Source organism: Caretta caretta, chromosome 18, assembly GCF_965140235.1.
Source record: "Caretta caretta isolate rCarCar2 chromosome 18, rCarCar1.hap1, whole genome shotgun sequence".
Taxonomy (NCBI): domain Eukaryota; kingdom Metazoa; phylum Chordata; order Testudines; family Cheloniidae; genus Caretta; species Caretta caretta.
In genome coordinates this window covers 5309071-5327631 of record NC_134223.1, presented here as the reverse complement: position 1 = coordinate 5327631, position 18561 = coordinate 5309071, and the positions used below count along the sequence as shown (strand labels likewise).

At 45.8% G+C, this 18561-nt stretch overlaps 2 protein-coding genes across 2 annotated transcripts; one reads left to right on the top strand and one right to left on the bottom strand.

Annotated features, from left to right (window-relative positions):
* The first annotated feature begins 237 nt into the window (after window positions 1–237).
* GUCA2B (guanylate cyclase activator 2B) lies at window positions 238–6243 on the top strand. Its single transcript, XM_048824932.2, has 3 exons — window positions 238–461; window positions 2885–3074; window positions 4604–6243. Exons 1-3 carry the CDS (start codon window positions 387–389, stop codon window positions 4669–4671), a joined length of 333 nt encoding a protein of 110 aa, XP_048680889.1. The 5' UTR covers window positions 238–386; the 3' UTR covers window positions 4672–6243.
* Window positions 6244–10061: 3818 nt separating this feature from the next.
* GUCA2A (guanylate cyclase activator 2A) lies at window positions 10062–14570 on the bottom strand. Its single transcript, XM_048824934.2, has 3 exons — window positions 14434–14570; window positions 10871–11057; window positions 10062–10350 (listed from the first exon to the last, which is right to left on the bottom strand). The coding sequence occupies exons 1-3, from the start codon at window positions 14503–14505 to the stop codon at window positions 10286–10288; spliced, it is 324 nt and encodes a 107-aa protein (XP_048680891.1). The 5' UTR covers window positions 14506–14570; the 3' UTR covers window positions 10062–10285.
* Between the last annotated feature and the right edge of the window lie 3991 nt (window positions 14571–18561).

Genomic DNA, 18561 nt, shown 5'->3' with positions numbered 1-18561 from the left:
TTTGTGGTTCCTCGTGCTATAGCCACTTTCCCAGGCCTGAAGAGACTCATAAACATTGGGACCTGTATGGGTGGGGCTGGCCTGCTCTGTTGATAAGTAGTTAACCATTAGTCTTTTCAGTGTTAATTACCTGGCAATAAATTTGCTCAATCAGTGGTTGAATTAATGAATGACCAAGTCAATGGTGTGTGAAGGCCTTATAAAGCTTCCCTTCCATTGGGGAAGAAACAGGCCTGCCTGCTAGAGGAACTGAGTATTTAGAATCCAAAGGAGCAGAGAGAAGAGAGAAAAGGAGCCAGAGAGACACTGGAAAAGGAGAGCGAAGCACTCAAATCAAGAAAAAAGCCGTAGCCTGAGAAGAAAAGGGAGTAGAACCTGCGGGTGCCATGAAAGGCATTGTTTTCCCAGTAACTGTTATGCTTCTGATACTGGTGCCCAGCTCCCAGCCTGTCTATGTCCAGGTGAGATCATGGGCTCTCAGGCCTCTGTTCTTTAATTATTACAGATTCATCAACTGTGATGCAAGGGAGCATGGTTAGAAGAGGAGATTATAAAGTAGACTCATGGGTTCTAATCCTCACCATGCCACAGCTTCAGCAGGATGCACAGTTTTCATTTCTCTGTGCTTCCATTTATCTGTATAATGGGGTTTTTATTTATAACGGGGTTTGTATTTATTTAGGTTTGTGAGACTTGATCGTTTTCACAAATGCTTTGGAGTCCTCCAATGAGAGATGTTCTGGACTATAAGTGCCAAGTGTATGCCTGATGGTGGCCTGGCATGTGCCTGCTGCCAGGCACCTCCAGACATAGTGATTAGGGACATCTCCTATTTCACAGAAGGGGCTAAGTTATTTCTGGCCCACCTGGCTAATCTGCTTCTAGGCAGAAGTTCCTCCTGCAAATAATCAGCTAATTTATGTGACGGAGCCTGCACAAATGTCACATAGGGAATAAAAAATGGATCTAAAGGCTATTAAATCAAAAGGGGTGTGGTAAATAAGGCCAGATTATCAAAAGTGCTCAGCACGCACTCTTGGGGCCTTTGGGAACAACGGGAAGCTGTTGGGTGCTGTGTTATTTTGCAAATGTGACCCAAAGGGGGCGGGTGAGTGTGTGCGAGAGAGACAGAGAACAAGAGAGAGAGAATTCTGTCTGTGCTCAGACCCCAGCAGGAGCCTATGATCACTGAATTCCATTGCCATTTCACTAACTTCATTGGAATGCCAAGGTGTATAATATCATCAGCTGTTCATCAAGCCTCTGCGTGTAGGGCAGGTCTGCCAGGAACTGTTATACAGTAGCTCCGCTTTGCTTTACTCTTCTTTTCCCCTTCTGGGGCAGGGTGCTGCTGATTGTGAGGTCACCTCTTCCTTTTCTCCCAAGCTGATCCTGAGCTCAAGGACTGTGGGTGGGAACAGATGGTTTTCTGTGAAAGGAAAAAAATCTCCAACTTCCTGTCTGCCTTGTGGCTGCAGCAATGGCTATTTTTATACACCATGAAGCCACGTTTAATTGAAAACCTGTTTTTGCCTTTTCTCATATCTTTAATGTGCTGTTTGCCCCTGGTTCTCTTTTCTTATTCTACTGCCAGTAACAAACCAAATGTCTTGCCAAGAGTGGCCACGTGCACACACTCACGCAGGAGTGTAAGAAGCTCAGCTCTAAACATCCAGCTCCTTGCACTTTGAGCCCAGCTCCGTGGGCAGGGCTATTACCTGTGACTGTACAGAATGTTAAGTTCATTTGTATTTTTTAAACCCTGTGTTGATATTCACTGATCTTGGTTTCACCCTGTCACTCATGAGACCTGAATGCTTGTGCAATTCAATTGTGAAAAGGATTCTAGCCCTTTCGCTTGGGCCAGATCAGCTTCCCCAGGTTCAAACTGATTTCTCAAGGCAAAAACCCCACTGACACTGTTGATTTGTGAAATCCCTCTGCCTGCTTTCATTCCATATGTCCTTGAAGCCACATGACCAACAAAGCATCTTCGGCAAGATGGTGACTGACATCCATGTGACTTTGCAATGTGCTTTCAAGGGCTGTGTAGGGTAAACAAAGTACCTGACATATGGCACAGATCTTGATGGCACATTGCAGAGATGCATAAAAGATGCTTTGTGAGGCATGTGGTGTCTGTGGAATGTAAACAGAAATAATTTTCAAATAAATGTTTCAACTTCCATTCTAAAATCTGGCTGCTCTGCAGCCCAGGAACAGACATTCTGTCTGGTGGGAAAGGAAGGGGGCGATGAGTCAAGCTCTGCTCCTCTAAGCCCTGCTACTCCACCTAGTCTATTCCCTCCTACCTACCCATCCCTCTCCCACTGGACTGCAAATGCGTAGTGTTGCCTATCTGTTAAGCATCGTCTGATGCTGGTACCAAGCTGAGTAGAAATAGTAGTCACCACCACAGGGCTGGGCCAGCTTTTACATAAAAATACAGGACTCTTTTTGGACCACAGCAAAGGACAGGGTTCCTCCTCATGGAGTGGGTACATTCTTCATTCTCTGTCCACACTCCAGAGCAGATGAGACTTTTAGCTGAAGGGTCTGGCAGGGATAAGTGCAATATTGCATGCAGCTGCTGCTGTTCAGTACAATGGGTAGAAAGCCTCTGGCTAGCTGATTGGCCAGCTTGGTCACATGGTGAGGTGATCTCAAAGGTCTCTGTACTGAAGAACTGCCAATTGGGCCACAGTGAGTGCTAATCTAACAGGCCCCCTCCTGCGGTTCCAAAATAACTCAACCGTGAGCACCATCCTTTCCCACTGGAATGTAACGTTGTGCACGTGTTTGGCATCACTGGCTTCTGGTGGCGCGAGAGGGATCTGTGTAATGACTCTTTGCTTGACATATTGCTTTGGCTCTCTCTAAATAGGAGGGGGAATTCTCGTTCCCGCTAGAGGCTGTGAAGAAGCTGAAGGAACTCTTGGCTGTGAACACCACAGCCAGTCCCCATATGATGGCTAGGACAAATTTCATTTCTGTGTGTGCAAACCCGGAGCTGCCCGAAGAATTTCAGCCCGTATGTCAAAGGGACGACGCCCCTGCCATTTTTAACAGGCTGAGTACGTAATGCTACTCTCAAGCTTCCCTTGTTGCCCCGGTAGCTCAATCGCAAACGTTCGAGAGCGGCAGCCAGAAGAAACAGAACTGCGCTGCCCCCGGCTCTCGGCCTTAGAGCAGCTGCTGATCGCGCAGGCCCTGTAGAGACGGCAGCAGTGTTGAGGTTGACGCTAGCTAGCACAGAGATTTCTGTAGTGACACCTGCTGATGCAGGAGTTACCTGAGTCAAGCTGAAGCGACCAGGGGATAGCTCCCCCAGGGGAATTGTTCTTGCTACAACTTGGCTGAGTTTAAAGCCAGAAGGGACCATTGTGATGATTTAGTCCAGTGGTGCCGAACCTTCTTACACTGGAGGGCCACGTAACCCTAAGCACACCCTTGTGTGTGCCATGCAGATTCTATAGATTTTTAATAAGCTTTACAGTCACCTGTACTGATTTCTATTTTACGTTCATCTTGTTGTGTATGTATTTAGATACAATACTGTACAATTAGAACCAACCTGTTTACACATTTGTGTAAACTAAAATGTTGTAAACATGACGACAAAACGCCAATGAATCGGCCGTTAGTGTATTGTGTTGACACAGACTGCAGGCCTTATGAAATCCTCTGGTGGGCCGTATACAGCCTGTAGGTTGGGCACCCCTGATCTAGTCGGACCTCCTGCATAGCCCAGGCCAGAAAATTCTCCCAGTGATTCCTGCATGAAACCCTATAATGTTTGTCATTGAATTTTATTTGCTGTCTGAGCACTGCAGAAAAAAAATTCTAACACTACAACTCACTAGATCAAGACTGCTATAAGTGGCCCTTCCCAGATAAGCACCATCCGGACTAGACTCTCTCAGTCCAAAGGAAAGATGTGTATCCTGAATGTCACCAAATCCAGACTCCAACATGTGAGAACAATCTAGCTGTTAGCTCAAGCGCCAGATACTAAAGGGCTCTTTCATCTAGCAGAGAAAGAATGAGAACTGAGGGCTGGAAGCTAAAATCAGACATGTTCAAATCAGAAATAAGGCAAAATGTTTAACAGCAGGGGTGATTAACCACGGGAACTATGTACCAAGGGAGGTGATCGATTCTCCATCTCTTGATGGCTTCAGGTTGAGTCTGGATGTTTTTCTGGAGATGTTTTAGTGAAACACAAATTAATCGGCTCAATACATGGATAAATGGGTGAAATTCAACGGCCTGGGATATCCAGGAAGTCAGGCTACATGATCTAATAGTCCCTTCTGGCTTTAAACTTGATAAATCTTGGTTCTGTACAGCACAGGTTTGGGCTACCGAGTGTTCCTGGTTCAGTCCCTGAATAACTATTTCCCCAGTGTATTGGTAAAAGATTTCGCTCATCAGCTCAGACTTTACAAGGTGCAGTTTCCCTTGTTATTTTGTTTGGGTGACTATTAAAGCTCCCAAAGCAGCAGTGAGAAGGAGTCTCTATGTCCCCTGATGTGCTTGCTCAATTCCCCTCCAGAAATGCCCTGACAGTATCACTGAAATATTCTCTTTTCTTTTTGAACAGACGTGGCTGTCCAAGACATGGATATATGCGAAATCTGCGCCAATGCAGCCTGCGCTGGTTGTCGCTGAGGAAGGATGAAACCACGTATAGGGGGCCAGCCAAGCCCTGCAATCTCTGCATTTATCCTGCAGCATCATTTGCACTGGCAAAGCTATTCTCTTTTAGGCCAGGTCTCCACTACCACCCACTTTGGTATGACTTATGTGGCTCGGGGGTGTGAATAAGCCACCCCCTGAGCAACGTGAGTTACACCGACCTAAGCGGTGGGAGAGCTTCTCCCGCCGACACAGTGACTTCCACTTGCAGAGGTGGATTTATTATGCTGATGAGAGAGCTGTTCACCAGATGCGGTGCAGCTGTGCCAATGTAGTGCGTCTAGCGTAGACTAGCCCTGAGAAACACGAAGAAGATCCCCTTCCAACACCCACGCCAGGGTCACGGCTTCACTTTCCTCAAAGCTTTGTTAGGATGGGTGGGAGGCTTGGGGAATCATATCATCTCCTGTAAAAACTTTGTGAGGTCTAACGCTGCGTGTGATTGTCTTCACCTGCAGTCGTGGGGTTAAAGACAGGATTGGTTCAGTGTCCATTTAGTTGTCTTAATGTTGCTGATCAGCCTGAACCAACCACCTGCCCTGCCGCCCTCTGCAACCCCCCCCACCCAATATACCCCCCCCTCAAGAATTTTTCCCAGGAGGACCCTGTGACCTGACCCCAGCAATAATAAATTCCTTAGCATAGGTGCTGAGCTGCAGAACACTGACGATCTACCACCGGCAAGGGGGCTTTCTCCTCCTGCCCAGGGCAGCATCAGCAGTTTCTTTCTCTGCTTGGCAGTGCTTGGCCCCTGAGCTTAGAAGCAAGCCACTCTCATTGTTCCTGGGTTTGGTCTATGGGAATCCAGGGTTCCAGGACATTTCCCTTTCTTTGTGGTATCTGTTTTTCTAAGATGCAAGAGGCTACTCAAGGGAGACCTTTCTATAGCCTGGTGGGGTTCTGGCAAGTTGATGGTTAGTTGCTAGGCTCCTCACACCACTCCTATCTTTTCTTTACTGCTTAAGTTATGTACGTGTAGCAAAGGATTTGTGCATGAGATTGTGCTGGCTGTGTGCATATGTCTTCCTGGGTGTTACATGTATGTGCACCCCTATGATGTGGATGTGTTTATAATAAAGCTATATAATTTCATCTAGGGATAGGTGTATTTTCTGCCATTTGAGATCTGTGAGCCTTAGTTTTTTTCGTTTGCGTTTGCTGCTCTTCTGCTGCACCTTCACTGACTTCTTAGTAATAAGACTGTAGTGATAACTTGTGCATTTACCTCTCAATACTGCAACAAGCAGGTACACTTTAATATTTCACACAATCCAGGTCTTGTGGTGTAATTGCAGTTGAAATATACATGAGGAAAACACAATTTTTCTACCTTTACAGAGTACAATACACATCCTTGTCAGGTGTCACCCGGTTTGGTTTTTATCACCGTAATTGTTAATCTCAATAGTTTTGAGATAACAGCTCCTGTACATTGTTATGCTGTTCTTCTGTATATATTAATAGGTGCATTTTTTAATTGTAAAACATATCGCTGTATTTTGTTCAGGTTTGCGTGGCTAAAAATAAAGTCTTGTTCACTTACCATATTCTGTATATCAGCAAGTTATTTCCCACTTACAGAAAAAGATGTAAAGAAGCATTATAGTTAAAAATAAGTAAATAAATAAACAATAGTCCGGACATTCTTACTTGTCAGTGGATATTTTTTCTGGTTAAGTGGTACTTTGGTCACAAATTCATACTAGAAAATTGACACTCATTCATGCACACAATAACTAATGTTTCTTTTGTAATTAACATTATCATTAACAGCTGGCTTTTTGTGGCAGGTCTAAGTATCAAAGTCTGGCTATAGTGTACCCACCCTGCAAAGCACAGATACTCTAGTTTAGTGTCTATCTCACAATGTTTGGAATTAGGCAAATCAAGGTACCCTCATTTGTTTGCATGGAAAATAAAACCCAACTTTCCTTTGATGTTTATGTCTTGCTGACTTGCACACATTATTATTTGCTGAGTCTCAGCTGAAGGTTGATCCAAGCACTTCCTGTATTCACAGGTATCCACATTAGGTTTCAGTTTCCTCCTTTACTAAATCTTTCATGACTCTGGCTTTGCCTCCAGATGTGTGCGTCCAAATATGAATTTCTTTCTGTGACATCTCTATGCTACTGGTCATTCACACCTATCCTGGTTAGCAATGGGTAACATGTGGGTGGTCTGGAGCCATGCGTAGTTGTAATTTGGATAAATAGGAAATTTAGAAGCTTATTTTGGTCTGGAATTTAGAAGGGAAATCTGTCAAATCTTTGCTTTCCTATCAGATTTCCAATACTTGCTGGCTTTGATCAGGTTAGAATAACACAAGGTCAGCCTGAAACCAGGGTATGTTGAGGTTCTGGGGGAGAAAAGGTAACTAAGCTTTAGGTTTGAGAAGGTTTGCAGCTGAATGAATTCAAGATGATTGCTTGAAATGTTGTAAATAATGATGTAAATGGTAGTAGCCCCTTGTTCCGCAAGACCGGCTGGGAGCCTCAAAGCCCCCCCGCTTTTTTTAGGGGGGAGGGATAGCTCAGTAGTTTTGAGCATTGGTCTGCTAAACCCAGGGTTGTGAGTTCAATCCTTGAGGGGGCCATTTATGGATCTGGGGCCAAAAAAAAAGTGGGGATTGGTCCTGATTTGAGCAGGGGGTTGGACTAGATGACCTCCTGAGGTCCCTTCCAACCCTGATATTCTATGAATGCATGTGGAAAAGACATCTCTGGTTTCCTGAATAAACACAAAATGATATTTTTTGTCATTCCTATCTGAGTCAGGGGTTGAACGTTGGTTTGGAGAGAGGTCCAAGACAGAGACGTAAAACAGAATTTAGGTCTCTGCACAAAAATAGAATTTAGGCCACAGGTTGGATTGTTTTGTTGGAAGACAAAAGAGCCTGTGGATGGCTGGAGGCCAGAAGGGCAGACTGCAATGTTACAATAGTTTTAAAGGGAGAGGACATGGTGTTGTTTATTTGTGGAAAGTGTGTGTGGGAAGGCTTCTGACTATGTTTATAAGCTGCTATGCATGAAATTCAAGTTTGCATGAGCGTGCTTTACACAATCATTTATTGCTCTCTCTGCTCCATGTTCTCAAATTCTGAGAGTAAATAGTGAGGGTGAATCTTCACTAGAAAGAAAGGTGAAAGAACTCCCCTTGGGGACCACTCAGAGGGGAGGGTGGAACTGGCCAGTCAGCTGAAGAAAGACAACTCACATTATTGGCATAGTTCCCACACAATGCAAAGAGGCAGAGAAAAGAAATACAGCATGTTACTTATGCTGGCCATAGGCCATGTTTCTCCACAAGTGGACAGTCCTGACCGCAAGGTAGCCTGTTTCCTCTTGTTTTTTCCTACCCCCCCCCAGATGTTCTGGTTTAACTTGGATTTAAACTTGGAGAGTGGTCAGTTTAGATGAGCTATTACCAGCAGGAGAGTGAGTTTGTGTGTGTATGGGGGTGGGGGGGATGTGAGAAAACCTGGATTTATGCAGGAAATAGCCCGACTTGATTATGTAAAGAGTTGTCACTTTGGATGGGCTAGCACCAGCAGGAGAGTGAATTTGTGTGGGGGGGTGGAGGGTGAGAAAACCTGGATTTGTGCTGGAAATGGCCCAACTTGATGATCACTTTAGATAAGCTATTACCAGCAGGACAGTGGGGTGGGAGGAGGTATTGTTTCATGATCTCTGTGTGTATATAAAGTCTGCTGCAGTTTCCACGGTATACATCCGATGAAGTGAGCTGTAGCTCACGAAAGCTCATGCTCAAATAAATTGGTTAGTCTCTAAGGTGCTACAAGTACTCCTTTTCTTTTTGCGAATACAGACTAACACGGCTGTTACTCTGAAACCTGTCATTTAATTGTATTTTTTTGGTGCTGGTGAAGTTGCTGGACAAAGAGACCTAGATAGAAGGCTGAAATCATCTCTCCACGAGACATGCCTAGCCTGGGCAGTGTCAGTCGACACTTGCCCCACACACTGCTCTGCTAATTTTCCACAAAGCCTGAGCTGGGGGGACCACTTCTGCAGGGAGAGAGCCGTTCCCTCTCCAGGCTTCATCAGTCTTCATGCTCTCTACTGACGCAGCCCCCTAGGGGGCTAGAGATGATGTAGGCACCTGCCCATTGGGGTAGTTAATTGAAAAATGTGTAATGCTTTTCCTATCCATTCTGCCTAACTCCTGATGTGTGGGTCTGTCTGCAGCATGGAGGAGCAGTTGCTGCCATGGTGCTGTTCTATTTTGTTCTGACTGGCTGGTCCTGACGCAGGAGTTGAGCTGGCTTGAAATTTTTCAGATGAATATTTTATTCACCGAAAAATGTAGTCCACCAAACCTATTTGTGAATTTGGGTCAAATTCAGGCGACAGTTTCAGCTGGGGGTGGGGGGTGGAATTCCCCAAAGTCAAAATGTTTCATCTCAACAGGTTTTAAAGGAAACATTCTTTTTATTCTGAAACAATGTTTTATTTCCAAGTGGAGTTAGATTTGTGTTTAAAAAGGAAAGGTAAAAATCACTTGCAAACTAAATGAAAACATAGAAAAAAATTGTTTTGGGTTGAACAAAATATTTAGTTTGATGGGTAACAACATTTTCTTTTTTGGTTTTTTCCTTTCAGTGAGAAAAAACAAAACAAACATGAAAAATATGTTTCAGGTCAACCAGATTGTTTGGTTCAGCCACTAAACCAAAACCTCAGTTATTTGCTCACCTGTGCTCCGAAGGAAACATTGACGTGGGAAATTATTTGTGATCAAGTATGGGCAGCTAGCCTGCAGGATCAGGCCCTGACCCTGAGAATCTTGCAGAATCAGGTTCCAATGAGATTTCTGGACTGGGGCGTTCGTGAGGACAGCTTTTATTGACACGCTTAATTTTGGCCCTTATGGTTCTATTCCCGGTCTTGGCCTAAAATTGGAATTAAAAAATCCTCATCCAAAGATTTTTCAGTGCTCAATGAAGGTTTAATTTCTAGCTAAAATCTCAAAATAGATGAAGGTTTGAAGTGTATGTTTGAAGAAAATTAGTGCTTTTTGCCTGTTCCCTAATAAATAAATGATGGGTTTATGGAGTGGGGAGCAGGCCTGGTGGACAGATAAGAATGAACACCATGTTGCTGGCTCTTGTGTGGTTTAGCAGTGTTGCCAACTCTTCTGAATTTATTGTGCATTTTGTGATATTTGGTGTATTGTAAAGCACCAGCTCCTGGAGTCAAGTGATTATGTGAGAGTCTATCATTTAAAACACAAACTTAAGTTTCCGTCCCTCATAGTAGAGGAGAAAATGTCTAAAACATGGCCGGAGTGTTCCCTATAGGCTCAGAAACTAGAAGACAAATAAAAAACCCCTCCAGATTTATCATTTTTTATTTGTGAGGTGGGGTCTGGCTGATGATTTTCAATGTTCAGTGCTGGCAATACTGAAGCTGCCATGAGGGAGAGGTGTTGAGAAGATGGAAGGAGTCATAGTGTTACTGTCTTGTCTTCTCGAGTCAGCAGAAAGCGGAGGTTGAAGGGCAATGGAGGGCGCTGGAGCAGTGCTGCTGTAATACCTCCCAGGGCTGGAGGCTGAGGAAGACTCTCTTCAACAGCCGGCACATGCAGCAAAAGCACAAATCTCACAAAGCTCGGGGGAACTTGCAATGGGTTCTAAAATCAAAGACAACAGATAAGGTTAGGGCTGGCTTCTCCCTTTCCTCTAATGTCAGGGGCACTCCAACTGCTGACAGTGCCACAGACCCTTCCAAGCCATGGTGCCTGGTCAGTACATACCTGTCACACTTCACAGCCAAACAGAGAGCCCCTTTGCTCTGAGGGGTGGGACACAGGCCTCCTGGAGGGTGACAGAGTCTCTGAGGGAATGTACATGAACCACAAGGGGAAGGAAGTGAAAGAGCTGCACGCAGCTGATCAACACTGAATTTCTCCTGGGAGAAAATCCTCCCCAAGACAGAGAGAGAAATGGGAAATCAAACCCCACACTGTAGTGGGAATCCGATGGCCTCACAATGTTCAGCCTGGAGACTCACAGGGTACTAGAGCGTTGGGGCATGTGGGGAGTAGAGTGTGCTGAGAGTGGAAAGGCAAAGCAGCATTGTGGGATGCTTAGGGCAGGATTTTTCCCTACTGAACATGGCTGGCTTCTAGGGTACCAACAGTAAACACCTACGTAAATCCTGAAATATCTGGTCAGCATCTGTTGTGTCACAGAGACTCAGGAACTCCGTGGGAAGGTCAGGGCTGGCACACAGAGAGGCGGATCTGGCACTAAGCAGCTGTGGATTCCTGGTCACAGAACTGTCCATGAGGTCTTTCAGCTTCTTCACAGACTCCAGGGAGAATGAGAACTTTCCCACCTGCCAAAGAGAGACACACACTGAAACTCACTCTGTCCCTCTTCAGTCTACAGCAGTTTGAGAGTCCTAGAGCCTTGTATATGGATTAAGTCTTTCTTCTAAGAAGGCTACCTTAGTAGAAGCCCACACATTAGCCCAGACATCCCAGCATAAGTCTCCATACAGCCATCTTTACCCCCTTTGAGCAGAACCTTAATACACAAATAGACCCTTTATTTTCAGTGGGATACTCATGAAGTGTGACATTACTCAGCAGGAGCAATGGTGGCAGAATCTAGTCCCTGATGGGGCCAAATTACTCTTTGTTACACTGGTGTAAATCAAAAGTAACTCCACAATTTGGTCCATTCCCTGGATTTTATACCCCAAGCTACAGAAATCCTTGACTGTTCAAGGGCAGTTGGATAAAGACTGGTGCATGCAGGAGAACTCAACTTTATACGTGTCTTTGAACCATCTGGCACTGGACACTGCTAAATTCAGGCTACTAGATTAGATGGAGCCTTGCGTTGTTCTGTTATGGAAATTCCTTTGTGCACAGAAGGAGGAGGCATCCATGACAACACAGGGTATTTGCTCAGATGATGTGGGACAGAAAACATGGTGATATTCTCCCATTGAATGCATTAGTCAACTTCCCAAAGTTCCTCCACTGCTGCACACACCTTTCCAGCCTTCTCCTCCACTTACCTTGGCCACTGTCCCAGGATCCCCCACCTGTCTCACTCACATCCCCAGCACTTTCAGCTTCCAGAGAAGCTCGGGCTCTTCACTCGGCTATCTCAGCTTGGCTGAATGAAGCACAAGGGAGGTCCAGTGATTGCAGAGTGAGTCAGCAAAGCAGCTGGCATTGTCATCTCCTGGCCTTCAGACTCCTTTTTCTAATGAACTGACCTATGTTCTCCCCTGATGTAGCATGGCAGACTGACCTTTACAGGTTATAACCGTTGTGTTAGGAGAAGCCAGGTTCAGGATTGCCACCTGCTGCCATTTATTTACAATAGTTTCCCTTCACTTCCTGACTGCTGTTTGCAAAGCATTAAAAACGGTGCAGAGTTATGTCAGCTTATTACTGATACTGCTCTACTCTTATTGTGGAGCTCTATAAAAGGGCTGTTGATACACTGGAGAGGGTTCAGAGAAGGGCCATGAGAATGATTAAAGGGTTGGAAAACCTGGCTTTTGTAATAAACTCAAGGGGCTCAATTTGTCTAGTTTTAACATAGAGAAGGTTAAGGGGCAACTTGACCCTAGTTTATCCATATCTATATGGGGAACAAATATTTAAGAATGGGCTCTTCAATCTGTCCGAGAAAGGTCTGACACAATCCAATGGCTGGAAGTTGAAGCTAGACAAATTCAGACTGGAAATAAGACATACCTTTTTAACAGTGAGGGTAATTAGCCATTGGAACAATTTACCAAGGGTCGTTGTGGATTCTCCATCACTGACCATTTTAATGTCGAGATTGGATGTTTTTTTTAAAGATCTGCTCTACTTCGGACAGGAATTATTTCAGGTCAGTTCTGTGTCCTGTGTTCTACAGGAGGTCAGACTAGATGATCACAATAGTCCCTTCTGGTCTTGAAATCGTGGCATGCTTTAATTCAACCCTAGAGACGGTTGCATTTCAGTGTAAAGTGAGGTGATGCCTATGTCTCTGTGGTGACATTTATCCTAACCAGAGGGAAAGCAAGCTTTCAAACTAAGGGATGAAAGTGGTGGATAGGGCATATGCTGCCCTGTGCAGATGGCTGAATGTCCATAGTCACCCATAGTGTTTGTGTGGCTTTGTGATCATTTGGATAGAAAGGTGCGATATACCAGTGTAAGATTAGTTATACTCGGGACAGTAAACATTTATATAATCCCAGCCTCTAGAAGGTGCCTGAGGAGATAAGGGAGAGGAGAGGAGAGTCCTATGGAGTATCCCTCGTGGGACCTGCTTCTCTTTGCCAAACAGCCCCCAGCAGGAAGGAGTAGGATCAGGTAGGCGGATGAGAGCCACCCTCTGCACTTCTACTGTCCATCTGAGAAGGGTGAGATAGGATGCTGACAGGTATCTGAGCAGAGGAGTCACACCATGGCCACACAAGCCTGAGCAGGCCTTACAGATCACTTGTGTGAGCAAGTGCTGACATACCCTGATGTAACCAGGCCTACCGAACCATGGCGGTTCCACGATGCACCACAATGTGCCACAGGAAGACATCATGATGCATCAAGGGAAATGTAGTCTGTCCATGGCCTATAGGGTAGAATGGGAGCATGAGGCACCCAAACGACAACTCCCATGAGGCACTGCGGCAGCTCAGGAGGACACATACATTAATATTGACCTGAATAAAACACTTGTTTAGATTTTCCTAATGGAAAATTCAGCCAAAATCCCTCTTTTCCTGAAGGAAAGTGTTGATTTTGAGGAAACCTTATGCTTTATTAGATATTTTTGACTAGGCTTTGTGATACTGGTCATTAAGTTTGTGTGTTGTATATGGGTTTTTTTTCTAATCCCAAATTCTTTATCCTCCCCACCTCTTTCCTAAATAGATTTGCCCCTTGTCTGACACGTAGGCTGCCTGCTGAGTTTTATCTCACTGCACCTTTCTACGTTCTCAGTTATTTCCGAAAAAATTCAGGCACTAGTTTAAAATCAAACCCAGGGACCTGTTAAACCCAAATTTATGTACTGAAATACCTGGGGCATCATGGTTACTGCAGTTATAGGGGACAGAGGGGGACAAGCCAATAGCCACCTGCCTAGCAGAGGAAGAAACTGATTATGATCATGGTTATAAGTGTTATTTGTATTATTGATTGCAGCACCAAGAGGGTCCATCAAGATCAAAGCTCCATTTTGCTGAACAAACAGAGTAAGAGAAAGACCCTGCCTCAAAGACCTTACAACCTAAATGCAAAGGACTGGCGCAGAATGTGGAGAAGGGCTTTAACACATGAGCAGGGTGACAGGGAGTGGGGAAGGGATATAAACACAGGCAAAGCGAACGAGGTGGTGGCTTGCCAATGTCATGTCTTTTGTTTGTCTATTTTTTGGTTCGTTGATTTGGGTTTTTTAAAATAAACATTAGGCGGGGTTTTGTTCCTGAATTGGCACGCGCTACACAACTGGGCCCGCTCACATTGGAATTTATTCCTTACACAATCTGGTCAAAGTTAGCGCATCAGTAGCAACCTCCTGCATGACCAGCCATATTGCACGCTCATCGCTTCCTGCCCTTTTGGGGTATTATTAAAGATTAAACTAATGATAGACTGTCAGAAGCGCGGGTATTTTCCAGTTTGTTGCCACAGGCTAATCCTGCTTAGCCCTATGTGATGCACCTGGGGCTGCAGGAGGAATTAAAAAACTCTTACCTGGACTGTGACACAGTCAGAGAAAGCTGCCAGGGTGCACAGACACAGAACTGCACTTAGGAGAGTGTTCATGGTGACCAGAAGTCTCGGGAAGTGCCTCTGAGCTCTCACCTTGCCTCGAAGTTCTTTGGACCTGGTTTCCTTTAACCTGAAGACAACAAGGTGTGATTTTTAAAGGGTTCCCCTGTGGTTACTGTGTAACTAAGACACCACTGTCACTGGCTAGGGTCAATTATAATCTCCTTGGCAAAGAGCCAGCTGAAGTGCCTGCATGGAAATGAGGCCAAATAAAAGATAACAATAAGCCTTGATCATCCTGTTTGAAGTTTTATGTCTGTTGCTTGGTGTTTATGCTTGAATTCATCACTGTAAGCCTCTGTAGCCCAGCTGTGATGGAGATCAAAGGCAACCAATGGCCCAATACTGCGAGCTGCTCAGTGCCTCCTAGGAGGTGCAGAACACTGTCAGCTACTAGTGCCTTCACTGGATTCAGTACATGGAATAACCAGGTCCAAGATGTGCTGAGGATGCACTTCACTCCCATGCAAAGGGCCAGCACAGGACCGAGACATCTCTGAAGTCCCACTTAGTCCTTCACAATAGGGTCTAGATGGCACTTCAGCGATGCCTAGGCCTTGTGCTGGCTCTACGTACTGCGTGACTGTCACCCTGAGAGTGAAATCACTTGCAGTTCCCCTAAGGGACAATGTGCAGTGACCAGGGTCACTCAGCTGCTGAGGAAGATGAGTGGGATGATTGGAAGGGGAAAGTCTGTGTTAGGGAAATGCGGATTCCAGGGCCAGCCCAGCAGGGTGCTGAAAGCACTGAGAAAGGCAAGTGTTCAGGGCACCTCTAAAATTCAGGCTCTCTGAATATGGATTTAGGTGCCTACATTAAGGCACCAGCACTCCCATTTGAAAATTTGGCAGCTCAATTTTAAATTCAAACAAGAAAAGTTGTTTGTTTGCTTGTTTTGAATGCAGGACCTTAGATTCTGCTTTGAATAGTCCCAAACTAGTTCTGCCACTTAACCAAACGGTGATGAGAAGACACTGTGATGCTTATAGTTAATGCCACGTGTTCATACACAGAAGCTGGTAATTAGTGTACCACTTAAACAGAACACAGATGCTGGATTTCATTGTTTTATTGCTGTCTATTGTTTTCCTGCCTAATTGGAGCCACCCCTAATTGCAATATAGCTTGTAGCACTAAACTCATGCTCCAGTATAGCAAAGCATTTCAGCACACCCTTAACTTTACATACCTGAGCCCTCCCATCCCTATTCGATTCGATTTTATGCTAGGGGTTTAATTTCAGAAACACTGGGGAGGGGCTAAGTTGTGTCAGCATCTAGAACTATTATTTGTGATTATATTATATCCTGTGAACTCAGGGGCAGCCGGGGGGTGGGGGTGCACAAAAAGTGGAAGACATAATGGAGTATATAGACCTCTGAGAAGTCAGGGAAACAAAAGTCTGGGGAGGGAACAAAAGTCTTGCTCCATAGCCAATGATGCTTCTCTTCTCTTCTCTTCTCTTCTCTTCTCTTCTCTTCAGGTTCTTAAGCTAACCACCCTCCCCTCCCGCCTTCAATCACAGCTTGCAGAGGCAACAAAGTCATTGTTGCTTCAAATTAATGCATTCTTTATTAATTCATCACACAAATAGGGGGATAACTGCCAAAGTAGGCCAGGAGGGGTCGGGGAGGAGGGAAGGACAAAGCCACACTGCACTTTAAAACTTATTGAATGCCAGCCTTCTGTTACTTGGGCAGTCCTCTGGAGTGGTTGGGTGCCCGGAGGCCCCCCACCACGTTCTTGGGCATCTGGGTGAGGAGGCTATGGAACTTGGGGAGGAGGGTGGTTGGTTACACAGGGGCTGTAGCGGGGGTCTGTGCTCATGCTGCCTTTTCTGCACCTCAAATATATCCCGGAACATATCAGTTTGATCCTCCAGCAGCCTCAGCATTGACTCCTGCCTTCTGTCAGCAAGCTGATGCCACCTATCATCCAGGGCCGGCTCCAGGCATCAGCTTTCCAAGCCGGTGCTTGGGGCGGCATTCAGAATGGGGCAGCAGTCCTTGTCCCGTGGTGGCTTTTGGGCGGCAGCTCCTCTGCTCTTCCAGGCATGGTGGCAATTTGGCAGCAGCTCTGCCGCTGGTGGGGCAGTGGCAATTCGGCAGTGACTGCTTGGGGCGGCAAAATTGGTAGAGCCGCCCCTGCTATCATCTTCAACCCGCCACTTATTATCTTCAGCCCGCCACCTCTCCTCACGTTCATATTGTGCTTTCCTGGACTCTGACATTGTCTACCTCCACGCTTTCTGCTGGGCTCTTTCAGTGCGGGAGGACTGCATGAGCTCAGAGAACATTTCATCGTGAGTGCGTTTTTTTCACCTTCCAATCTTCGCTAGCCTCGGGGACGGAGATGACAGTGTGAGCGTTGAAACATTTGCAGCTGCGGGAGGAAAAAAAAGAGAGAGTAGTAGTTAAAAAGACACATTTTAGAGAACAATGGGTTGACTCTTCCAGGGTGAACCTTGCTGTTAACATTACATAGCACCTGTGCATTCGGGACAAGGTCGCATTTTGCCTCTTCTATTGAGGGTCTGCCAGTACGGTGTGAGAGATCGTACATGCAGGGCCGGCAGGCAACAGAATTTGGCTTGCAGGCAGCCATGGTAAGCCACAGTCGTTTGGCTTCTTTAACCTTCATAACATGTGGAAATGGTTTCAAACAGCAGCGCCCTCCTTTCCCATACCAAGCAGCCGTTGGGTTGGTCATTTAAAAGGAGGTGCTGCAGTTTTCAGGTTAACGTGCAGCACAAACCCAACTAACCCCCCACACACCCAATTCTCTGGGATGATTGCTTCACCCCTCCCACTACCGCGTGGGTAACAGCAGGGAAGATTTCTGTGCAGCCATAGGCACACAGCCCAGCAGGAACGGCCACCTCTGAATGTCTCCTTCATAAAATTCCCCGATTTCAACCAGGTGACCATGAATGACATTACTCTCCTGAGGATAACAATAAAGAACGGATGTTGCTTGAATGCCAGCAAACACTGGGACCATACACTGCCATGCTTTGTTATGCAATGACTCCAGACTATGTGCTACAGGCCTGGCATGGTAAAGTGTCCTACCATGGAGGGCGGAATAAGGCTGCCCTCCCGAGAAACCTTTTGCAAAGGCTTTGGGAGTACATCCAGGAGAGCTTTATGGAGATGTTACTGGAGGATTTCCGCTCTATCCCCAGACACATTAACAGACTTTTCCAGTAGCTGTACTGGCCGCGAATGCCAGGGCAAATTAATCATTAAACACGCTAGCTTTTAAACCATGTATTATATTTACAAAGGAACACTCACTCGAGGTCTCTTCTCCACCTGGCGGGTCCGGGAGCCCTCCTTGGGTGGGTTTGGGGGGTACTGGCTCCAGATCCAGGGTGAGAAACAGTTCCTGGCTCTTGGGGAAAACGGTTTCTCCGCTTGCTTGCTGTGTGCTATCTTTAACCTCCTCCTCATCTGCCTCATCCCCAAAATCATAGAATCATAGAATCATAGAATATAAGGGTTGGAAGGGACCCCTCAAGGTCATCTAGTCCAACCCCCTGCTCGAAGCAGGACCAAATCCCAGTTAAATCATCCCAGCCAGGGCTTTGTCAAGCCTGACCTTAAAAACCTCTAAGGAAGGAGATTCTACCACCTCCCTAGGTAACGCATTCCAGTGTTTCACCACCCTCTTAGTGAAAAAGTTTTTCCTAATATCCAATCTAAACCTCCCCCACTGCAACTTGAGACCATTACTCCTCGTTCTGTCATCTGCTACCATTGAGAACAGTCTAGAGCCATCCTCTTTGGAACCCCCTTTCAGGTAGTTGAAAGCAGCTATCAAATCCCCCCTCATTCTTCTCTTCTGCAGGCTAAACAATCCCAGCTCCCTCAGCCTCTCCTCATAACTCATGTGTTCCAGACCCCTAATCATTTTTGTTGCCCTTCGCTGGACTCTCTCCAATTTATCCACATCCTTCTTGAAGTGTGGGGCCCAAAACTGGACACAGTACTCCAGATGAGGCCTCACCAATGTCGAATAGAGGGGAACGATCACGTCCCTCGATCTGCT

Bases quoted from the DNA above. Each gene is read 5' to 3' on its own strand.
- GUCA2B (XM_048824932.2), top strand. From the start codon at position 387: ATGAAAGGCATTGTTTTCCCAGTAACTGTTATGCTTCTGATACTGGTG. The intron at 462-2,884 runs GTGAGATCATGG...CTCTCTAAATAG, and splicing joins CCCAGCCTGTCTATGTCCAG to GAGGGGGAATTCTCGTTCCC. The intron at 3,075-4,603 runs GTACGTAATGCT...CTTTTTGAACAG, and splicing joins TGCCATTTTTAACAGGCTGA to ACGTGGCTGTCCAAGACATG.
- GUCA2A (XM_048824934.2), bottom strand. From the start codon at position 14,505: ATGAACACTCTCCTAAGTGCAGTTCTGTGTCTGTGCACCCTGGCAGCT. The intron at 11,058-14,433 runs GTAAGAGTTTTT...TCTCTTTGGCAG, and splicing joins CTGACTGTGTCACAGTCCAG to GTGGGAAAGTTCTCATTCTC. The intron at 10,351-10,870 runs GTAGGTGTTTAC...CTTTGATTTTAG, and splicing joins CCAGATATTTCAGGATTTAC to AACCCATTGCAAGTTCCCCC.